Source organism: Centruroides vittatus, unplaced genomic scaffold (assembly GCF_030686945.1).
Source record: "Centruroides vittatus isolate TY-2023 unplaced genomic scaffold, ASM3068694v2 scaffold_211, whole genome shotgun sequence".
Lineage (NCBI taxonomy): Eukaryota > Metazoa > Arthropoda > Arachnida > Scorpiones > Buthidae > Centruroides > Centruroides vittatus.
This window is the reverse complement of record NW_027122687.1, coordinates 550,873-562,103: the sequence shown is the minus strand read 5'-3', so window position 1 is coordinate 562,103 and position 11,231 is coordinate 550,873. Positions and strand designations below refer to the sequence as shown.

Below are 11,231 nucleotides of genomic sequence, written 5' to 3'. Positions count from 1 at the left end.
ATTTGTAAAATACTCTTCAGCACATTACATTACTTAATAAAACAGTAGTTAGAAAAAGTAGAGACCGGTTTCAAGATAACATTTCATGGCTACATTATTATGTAGGATTATAAATATATAAGATGTAGAATACTAGTGTCATTCAAAAAGGACAGGCGATACTCCTGTCAACGCATATAAGCCAAGACCTGTCTCATACGAATACCTCTGTTAATACCACCCAACGAATGCTAACAAGTAAACTTACTACTTTATTATTAATATTGCTGTTAATTATTATAGTAGTATACCGGAATATATTTAAAACGGTCATTTTTATAAATATAGGCTATATATTTTTAATTATTTTCATTGTTTAAGAGTGAAGAGAGAGACGTTTATTATTTCATTTGTTTCACTTAAGAGTACAAGTTTTGACGGTATCGCTATTGACCTACGCATTGTTTTTTTGTAATTACAATTTAGAAACCGGTTTTATCTCCATTAATAAAATTCCGTGTTGCAGAGACTATCGACGTCTTGTTACGGCTTTACAATACTCGACGGTTTTTATTAAATGTAATAAAATATTCACTTATTCTTTCCCTTTCTTGCTTGAGAATTTAGTGTTGAATTGATTCGAATGAAACACAGTTTTACTTTCGTACTCTTTTCTATTTGATTATCATCATAAAACAATAACCTGACACAAAAATAACTGTTTGAACAGTTAGAATGAAGATAAAGTGTATACTATAGAAAATTGTTTACACTTTATCTTCAATTTAAAGTATTAGTTCGCGTAAGTTATTAGAGAAATAATCAATAATATTATATGTAAATTGATTAATCTTGATTACGAAATTTCAGTCTCTTCTGATGACCTCACACTATAAGAAATTCTTTATTTAAACTAGGATAAATAATTATTGTATTGCAACATACTCGAATTTCACAGATGGGAATAAACTAGTGTTTATAATTAGCAAGAAGAATACTTAATATTTTCAAAATATGCCATTAAATAGTAAACATTTTATACTTATTAACTTATTTACTGAGAAATTGCGTGACAGACGACGGAAAATGAAGTACGGGTGTACGCGAATCATTTACTATTGGTCAGATGCCGAAGGACGAAGGTGTTTACTTTTTTTTTAAACAACAAACAACGAGGACATCGAAAATCACTCTTATGCTTCGGGAAGACCTTTTAGTAAAGAAACTTTTATACATTTCAGATTAAATATGAAGTACGATTGCGTTAAGCGAGGGCTTTCATCTGTATTTGCTAGAATTGGATATCAAATTGGACGTCACCCGTTGCCATTTGTTATAGTTCCATTAATACTATCCCTGTGCTTGGTAATAGGATTTATAAATATTGCATTTGTGATCGATATAGAGTATCTTTTCATACCGGATGATGCGAGATCGAGAACCGACAGGGATACACTGGAGACGTTGTTTCCTCCCGATTCGTCTGATGATTTCGATCTTCTGAAAGTTACCAGGTTTGGAAGAATGGCATCGGTTATTGTTACGCCGAAACGTAACGAATCGATGTTAGACGAAACGATAGTCGAGGAATTGATAAAGCTCGATCGAGTGATTAGAAACGTGAGTATTAACTGGAATAGCAGGACCATAAACTACGAGGAGTTATGCGCCAAGAATTTATATAAAGAATGCTACGAAAATTTTGCATTAACTCTCAGAGGAAAGGAATACGAAATCAAGAACGGACTATACAATATCAAGTGAGTATTTTAGTATATTCTATTCATAATCTACAAAAATATAGTTTAATTTATTGTAAATATCACGAATATTTAAATGGAATTTGTTTAGAATTAACGACTAATTATTAAGTAAAATTTTCCGACATTGAAGGATTATATATTGTTATTACTTGAAAAAAATTGGATAGGCTGTATAACTTGTATATTAGTTAAGGTCGAATAAAAGTCACCATTACGAAAATGTCGCTATACCGAATTTCTATTATCTTATTTATTTATATTTACGACTAAATTAAATATAATGATTAAAGTATGCGAGAGACTTTAATATACGTGCGTTACATAATTGAAAGTATCACACCGGAACAAAGAGTTTAGCTTAGAGAATCTTCAAATTTAGGCGCTATGCCAACATCTCTGGTTCCTATACTCAAGGTCAAAATTAATGATTTAAGCAGGTAAAATAAAAATTATAGGTAGGACGGGTCGAGAATAATCATTTCCTTACATTTTTGAATAGAAATGACGAAATCGGTAAAATTGTAGTGAATTTTATTTATAATAAGAAATTTTTATATCATTTATATTATTATAAAATGGCAAAAAGCTTAATTTTGAAGGTACAGTTTAGCTGTAAATGCTAATAATGATTAAAATATTCATTTAGTCCGACTCCACTCGAGATCTGACACATGACCTCTTGTGTTTACCCATCTTTTCGACCTTTAAACGTAATAACATGATTAAAATGGTTATTCCTCTTGTAGGTATCCTATACAAAAAACCGAAGGAGAGCCGATAATACCAGCCGTAAATTTAGGCATCGTACAACTGGACGAAAATAATTACCTGAGAGATTTCGGGGCAGTCAGGCTGTTTTATCCATTAAACGATACTACAGAAGAGAGGGCAAGGATGGCTTTGAAGTGGGAAAACGAGTTCTTAATCGCCATGTCCGATATTACTTTTCGACACATCGACGTTTCGCTGTTCGTCGCTAAAGCATTCGACGAAGAATTAAGTAAAATTACCAAAATGGCATTACCATTATTGGGCATAATGATCCCTGTGATATTATTATTTGCCTCAATATCGACGATTTCTACGGATTTATCGAGCAGTAAACCATGGATAGGTGTTGCCGGTTGCGCTTCTGCAGCACTATCCACAATTACGGCATTCGGGCTATTGCTGTTATGCGGTATGCAATACGTTGATCTGAATCTTTCTATTGTGTTTCTTATGCTAGGTGAGTCCTATATTTAGGCAATTTAAAAAATATGTGTTTTCTATTAAAAATTAAATTTTAATTTTAACTTTTATTCAGGTATAGGAATCGATGATTCTTTCGTTTTTTTGGCTTCTTGGAGGCGCACGAACAGAAACGATAAGGTAGAGAAAAGGCTGAGTGAAGCGTATTCTGAAGGTGCAGTTTCTGTCACGTTGACGTCTCTAACTAATTTTCTATCCTTTTGTATGGGTCTCACCGTGCCTTACAGAGTAATACGAATATTCAGTGTATATAGCGCATTATCGGTGTTGCTCGATTATATTTACCAAATATTTTTTTTCGGTGGATTAATGGCACTAGAAGGTTATAGAGAAGAGAATAATCTTCATCCGCTTTTGTGTTTCAGTATCAAATCAAATTCTACAGGTAAGGAAACGGTTTCTTATAGTCAATTTACTTAAGAACATTTTTTAAAACATTCGATATTTCAGAGCACGCAAGGAACTTCAAGAGGAACGAATTGAAGCCCGAAGAAAATTTCATAATGGTGCTTTTTCGGGACGACCTGGCGAAATATTTACAAAAAACTTACGTTAAAATAATAGTATATGTGGCATTCATATGTTACTTAGGGGGAGGTATATACTGCATGAGATTCATAAAAGAAGGGTTAGACTACAATAACATATTCCCTTCATCATCTTACATCGTAAATTACATGGTAAACCATTATAAATTCTTCACTGTATATCCTCATAGAATACATCTTGTTTTTAACCAGACGTTGGATTATTCTAATCCGGAAGTTCAAAAAGATATCGAAAATCTTCTAAATACTTATGAGTCTAGTCCATTTATGGGTGATCGTTTCACCACCGAATGTTGGTTAAGGGAATTTCTCGATTTCGCCAACGAACCTTACGCCAAAATTTCATTTCGTGGCTACAATTTGAGTAATTCAGAAGAATTTATCGAGGCGGTCAAGAACGTGTATCTGAAATTCAAAAGTGCTCGAAGATTCGGGAAGGATATTTTCTTTAATAGCGAAGGAACTCAGATAGTGGCCTCCAGGTGTTTTATTCAGAGTTACAAAGTAAGCGACTCAACTGCCGAAAGGATTATGATGGAAAATGTACGAAGAATATCCGACAACAGCAAATATCGGACATTTGTATATAATGTATGGTTCATTTTATACGATCAATATCTGAATGTGTCGTCGACGTGCATTCAAACTATATGCATAACTGCTCTATTGATATCAGTGGTATTTGTGTTTTTCATACCAAATTTCAAGTGCGCAGCTTGTGTCACCTTAACAATAGCTTCCATAGAAGCGGGAGTGATTGGATACATGTCGTTATGGAATGTAAATATCGATGCCGTATCGCTGATTATTTTAGTGATGTCTACGGGATTTTGTGTGGATTATTCCGCTCATATATCTTACGCGTACGTCTGTTGCAAAGAGAAGGATCCGAATGAGAGGATGAAATTTTCGTTATATGCTGCCGGATATCCGATATTACAAGGGTGTGTTACAACTATTTTAGGAGTCTCCGTATTGTATTTCGGTCCTAGTTATTTATTTGTCATATTTTTTAAAATGATATGTTTAGTGATGACTTTAGCTTGTTTCCACGGTTTAATTTTGTTACCAGTCGTTCTCAATACTGGAGATTTTATTTGGAATTTCGTTTCTGAACGTATTCGTAAGAGGAAAGAATTCTCATAAATGAATCTCTGTACACTTTAAACCGCGATTACTATATTACAGAAATAACTTCAAAATAAATAATCAATCTTTCTCGAAAAGCGAAACTTCTATGTGTATTTAAAAAAATAATTTAATAAACCACACGTTTTATTAATCAACACTTTATCTAATAAATAACTTAAATGATTATACTGTGATTTATAAAAGCTGGAAATGCAAATTACACTGCCGAACAAATAAAAAACGCAATCAAGGTGGAAACTGGATTTCTAGATTGCATTGCCAGATATTTCTAGTAATGTTTGAAAATATATCTACAGTGGCTAGATATATATGTTATGGACAAAGTGATTAATCGGGTATTATTCATAATGACCAAAAAGGGCGGGCAGTGTAATAAATGTTGATTAATTTATCAAATTTACCGGTCATTATGAATACTGCTATCACCTAGTCGGGCAGAGTGATAATAATGAGTTGAGGAATGATCATCCGACATACGCTAGCTAATCGGCACTCAGTCGCGTGTGCGTATCGTGTTTAGTATCGAATTAAAAATTTGATTAAAAAAACCTCCACTTATTTCATTTAGAAATATTTATTTTTTGTGAATTATTTCAAAGTATTTTAAAAAGAACATGTAATCTTTTAAAACTAAGTACTATTAACTATATTAATTAAATGGCAAAATTTTATCTATGTGCACCATCTTGGCGGTGGTCGCGACTGTTTGTGCTCTCGACGGATTTCTCCGGAGGGGAGCCGCCGGCAGGCCGCCGATTGATTAACGTTACTAGATATTGATACATACTAGTTATTGATACGTGTGTTCAAGAACTACCGTGATTAAATAACTAGTGACTTTAAACAATCGGCGGCCTGCCGGCGGCTCCCCTCCGAGGGGAATCTGTCGAGAGCATAAACAGTCGTGACTGCCGCCAAATTCGGTACTAAACGCAATACGCACGCGCAACTGAGTGCCGATTGGCTAGCGTATGTCGTATGATCACTCCTCAACTTATTATTATCACTTTGCCGGACTAGGTGATAGCGGTATTCATAATGACCGGTTAATTTGATAAATTATTGAAATTTATTACTATGACCGCTTTTGTTGGTCTTTATTGATAATGTCTGTATTAATCACTTTGTCCATAACATATACACTGTGACCATGACTTGATCGTTTCTGACTGGCTTTGCCATATTACTTCCAGTTTCGTATTGTGTGCGTATGTACTTATCTGCTTGTATGTGTTAAAATTGATTCACTAATTCGTTTTGTGCATTAATTAATGACAAATAGCTATTGATACTGTTATTTAATTTATCTTAAGCAAAAGGCTATTTTTCAGGGTAGAGATGAATTTTATTAAAAAAAACTTGTAAATGCTAATAACGTGTAAAGTCGTCATTAAGTCCGACCCTGCTCGAGATACAACATACGACCCGTTTATCTCCCACCCCTTCGACCTTTAACTACCAAAATTTAATAGCATCAATCCCATAGCATCAAAGAATTCGATTTTTGACTTTTTAAATCGAAAAGCTTTTCAGAGACAAAAGACTTTCCATTAGATCGTCATTCACAGAAATCCGAAATAGAAGGAATATGGAGGACGTACGTTGCATGGCCACACTATATTTCTAACCGCTGTAAATATTTCAATCTATAAGCACCCTCTGTCGATTATCACATTGCCATTCTATGTATTGTTATTTCACACGATGCCAAGTTGTGATCCTTTGTGTACTTTGTTTACAAACACGTTATTATTCTTACATATTTAGGTACTTTTATATCTAGATCTGATGGTATATCTAAAGTTTACCCAAAGTCTCTTTTTCCATAATTTCTCTTTTATATGCAAATGTAACACCAAACAACATACACATCTTCAAAATAATGTAGAACTCGATGGTTACTTCTCCACCATGAACCTATCTTCTAATTCAAAAACCATACTATTTTCTTCACCGTCTAATCTAATCTAGACTTCGGTGTTCTGATATTAATATTAATGTTGTACCACTTCTTTTGTCTTTTGCATTAAAGACCCCGTTAGATAATTTTAGACATTTACTACTTAATCCATGAAAGACGTTAGTTAGAGGACCGGCACGACTCTATTGTTGAAGGAAAAGTATGATGTACAGGGGGCAAGCCATTACTAATTTGAGGTGGAGAGAATATATTTTAAATTAAATAAATTCAAAATATAGTTAACGAGCAACTATGTTATTGTGTCATCGTCACAATACCGAGCTGCAATTTTTAATCATATTTTTTAGTTATTTAATTTAAAATATATTCTCTCCACCTGAAATTAGTAGTGGTAGATTAAGATGATGTTATTTTGCGTATCGTAATTTCCGTTGTACGTTAATTTGAAACCTTTACTGAGAGGACCAGGAGGATCTTTCATTTCATCATAATAATATCCGAAAAGATACCGAGCCATTTATTTAATTTAAAAATTTGATAGTTTTAAAGGTCTTGTTGTACTGTACATATTCATAATTTCTTTTTGACTAAAAGGAAATAAAATCTATACGATATAGCGGGTGTCCCAGTTGCCGAAAAAATTCAACTTTAAGATTATCAACGTTATTGTACGCCGGATAATTCTAAACATCGAAATGAATTACAGGATAGAGTCTTCCATAAGTCGTATAACTGACTGAACATTCAGACTCTGTATTATTAGTGTTTTATTCTTCCGTAAGAAATCAGAATATGTCGAATAATCCAATGATAGACAGGTTCAATGACTGGAAAGTCTATCCAGCTCATGACCCTGGCTATCGCTTCAAAGCTGGTATTATCATCAGGAACAAAAACATTACTGCCTGTCTCCCAACACACCACAGAAAACATTACCACCGTCTGTATTAAGACAATAACGCTCACCTTTACATACGTTTTGTCTACATTCCAGACACCACAAACATTGAGACGGCTATTGAAGACAATCATCACCTCCTGAACTCATACAAAGATAAATCTATTCTAATAGGAAGAGACTTTAATTCCAAGTCTGCGACCTGGCATAGTCCAAAAGATAACCCTAGGGCAGCGATTCTCAACCTTCTTAGCTCCGCGACCCCCAAATAGTAAATATAAATAAAATTAATATTTCGCGATCCCCCACCCAAAGGAATAATAACAGTAAGCCTTACTATTACTAATTGAATTTTGATTGTAATTGTAAATGTAAATTTTTTAAAAAATATTATATAATCACATTGCACTAATTTTATACATTAAGAAAATAGATCCACGCATGGAGAGAATTTTAAATGAAAAACAAATGCAACCATCACATTAATTTCTTTTCTTTACATGTGTACTTATTGTAAGTGAAACGTTTATAAGTTTATAATAAATGATTTTTTCTCATAAAATGATTTCATTACTGTTTCGCGACCCCCTTTAATATCACCGCGATCCCCAGGTTGAGAAACGCTGCCCTAGAGTAACGTAGTTAACGAAACCATGGCCCAACACAACCTTACTCACTTGAACACCAGCACCCTTCCAACCTACTCCTTTACCACGGGAGAAAGTTGGATTGACCTAACGTTAGGAAATAACCGGCCGGATGGCCGAGCGGTAAAGGTGGCAGCCTACCGCTCTGGGGGACCCGGGATCGAATCCGAACGGGTCGAATAATCCCCAGGAATTTTTCGGGGGGTGGTCCGTTCGGATATGTCGGGCCCCGTCCCTCACCACCCGGTCGCCCCATTGTGGGCCTGGCCGAACCCATAATGGGCCTACTAAATGAGGCCCTCTTAGTGCCCACAGGGCGGAAAGAGTTAAAAAAAAAACGTTAGGAAATAGTCACATCATCCCTAGAGTCGCCACTGTTACACTACTGACATAGATTCTGTCAGTGACCATAGGTATATCTTCACCCAACTGAACACTTATTAATACCAATAATCATAGTTTTCACTATATTCGAACTAACTGGCAATTATTCCGCGACACCTTCAATAACATTTGAGCTGGTACCCCTCACCACAGGACACATAAGACAATCTTGTCATCAGGCTTACAAATACGATCACTAACTCTTAGGTTATTGTCTCTGAGGTCAAACGTAAACAGAAAAACGTTCCTTGGTAGACCACTGAGCTAGAAAACAAGAAAAAAGTAGTTAGGAGATTAAGGAGGCAATTTAGGAATGAACAGGACCCGAACATTAAAGTCACACTTAGAGACCAGTACAGGCATGAACGCTTACAAAACCCTTATAAATAAAACAAGGACTAACACTTGGAAGGATTTTTGTACCAACACTTGCGGTCGCAACCCGTGGTCTGAACCGTACAACTTAGTTGTAAGGAAAAACGCCATCTTCATACCCCTCCACTATCCAGCTCCCCGATGGTCGCTACACCAACAACACAGTAGAAACTATCACGCACATAGGGATAGGCATTAGGCATAGGAAAGACAAAAGACACAACTTATACTATCGCATTTATTCTGACAGTAGGGTAGCTTTACACAGGATTGCGAAGTCTGATAGCCTCTTAAAACTCGTCCATCTCATACACCACATTAGAACACTTAGACAACAACATTAGAATAGATTTCCAATGGGTCCCGGGTCATGCGGGAGTCCCTGCAGCATAGCATCTTTTTGTGCACTAAATACAAACACGAAAGACGAATTTTAGCGAGCACTCTGTATGACCATAGTTTTCACTGGCCATGCCAGTTGAAAGCCTTTTTCACCAGTCAAAAGACTCTACAGGCTCTTGAAACTTTCATCAGAGTAACGGACATTCTAAAGTATAACAGCTAGGCGGTACATACACATTTGCTTTGGCCCCATGGCAAGACAGCTGTTGGAGGCCTCTTCTCATATACTGGCTGTATTGTACACACACTTTTTTTTGTTACCTCCAAAGCCATGGAGGCCTTCTCTTGTGTACACACGCAACTGTATTAATTTATTTTATTTTATTTTATTATGTTAGCTCCTAAGCCATGGAGGGCTTTGTCTGTTTTCCCTCCAAAGGGGCTGTTCATACGCGTTTTGTGTTGAGCACCAAGGCAAGTTAGCCGTTATGGGGCTCCTAATGCCTCAAGTTGTAGAGGCAGTCATTCTGTACACAAAATGTTTGTAATTTGTATTCATTGATGTAATACAATTGGCTCTCGGGTGGCACACTGTAGTCTCATATTTCACACTTTCCTGTCATTCTTTTCTTTTCTTCATTCTTCTAACTTCTATAACTCTTCATATTTCTTTTTCAAGGCTATACATATTGGTGGAGGCCTTCTAATCCTTTTGTAAATGTAAAATGACTGTCTTGACAAACAAGCTGCAAAGTCTTCAGTCACTACTACTTACATTCTTACCTCGTACATCAACAATCACGTAAAGAAGCAAATCTTCATTTTCTGGCAAGACAGCTGAGACCGTGACACCACTGGTAGGCTCACCTACACTTTCATCTCCAAGCTTGACACTAGATTTAACCTTCGGGACAATCCACAATGCGATTGTGGTATTCAGGAGGACCAAACACCATTTCACTTAGTTTTTCGCTGCCATAGGTACAATCACATTATGGATAGTTTAATGAGAGCTGCTATTGTTGAAGGGTACAACTGGCCTTTCAATCCGCACCAACTCATTCACACACGTACTGTACAATGTTCCGTCATCTGCTCACATTTATATCTCTTAGTGGGGCTCTGAGAGCATTCACTCCAGGCACGGATGGCAATTAGCTTTTCCTTGCTTTTTGTCAGCATTTTGCTGCCTTTGTATTTTAATTCTTTTTTCTGTCTAATTTTAAATCTAAATTCGGTTAGTCCTAATTGTTAGTTAGAGTAGGAACTCAGCTTGGTTTCTAATTAGGACATGATAGGTTAGGTTAAATTAGATTAGGGTTTGTTAGCTTTAGTCCTCGAATTAGGTTGGTTCTAGGATATGGTAGGTTAGTTTAGTTAGTGAGTAAGTTAATGTTTAAAAATAAAATAATAATAATAAAAAAATGGGGTCTTGCCCGTTTGTCGCTGTCGGTCCGTTCGTTTTGTCTAGTTCCTCATTGTGTTCGTTTCTTTTTCGCGCTGTCTGTCTAGCTGTTAAGTAGTATTAAGATTCGCAATCGCGTTCAGATTTATTAGTATTAAGTATATATAAGTCTTCCTACTAACAACCACTTGGCACTAACTTCTATACTTAGCTATTCGTGGCGGCACTCAGTTATTGGTGTTCGCTACACTCAGGTTTTCTTTTAGACCCTTTGGGTTACTACGGCCTTGCAGCATAAAAACTGCACGCCAACATCAAACATAGAGGGTACTGTAGCCATATGTACGCCGTTCAGAGGGATCCTACCTTTCTCTACTGTCTATCTCCTCTCCCTTCTTCTTGCTCTCCCCTTTCTCTTACCCTGTTTTCTGCTGGCTAAACACTTCGTGTACGGCCGATGTCTTTCTTGTATGTATGTATGTATGTAGTGTCTGCTTGGATTTTTTTTTTATTAATAGGACTTATTATACTAGTAAAGTTCTGATTTGCAAAGAGAGGAAATCTTA

The 11,231-nt window shown here is 35.8% G+C and overlaps 1 protein-coding gene across 1 annotated transcript; it reads left to right on the top strand.

Moving 5' to 3' along the window:
- The first annotated feature begins 220 nt into the window (after window positions 1-220).
- On the top strand, window positions 221-4,773 carry LOC136987435 (patched domain-containing protein 3-like). Its single transcript, XM_067285174.1, has 5 exons — window positions 221-237; window positions 1,221-1,739; window positions 2,489-2,970; window positions 3,049-3,378; window positions 3,444-4,773. The coding sequence occupies exons 2-5, from the start codon at window positions 1,228-1,230 to the stop codon at window positions 4,685-4,687; spliced, it is 2,568 nt and encodes an 855-aa protein (XP_067141275.1). The 5' UTR covers window positions 221-237; window positions 1,221-1,227; the 3' UTR covers window positions 4,688-4,773.
- Window positions 4,774-11,231: the final 6,458 nt, after the last annotated feature.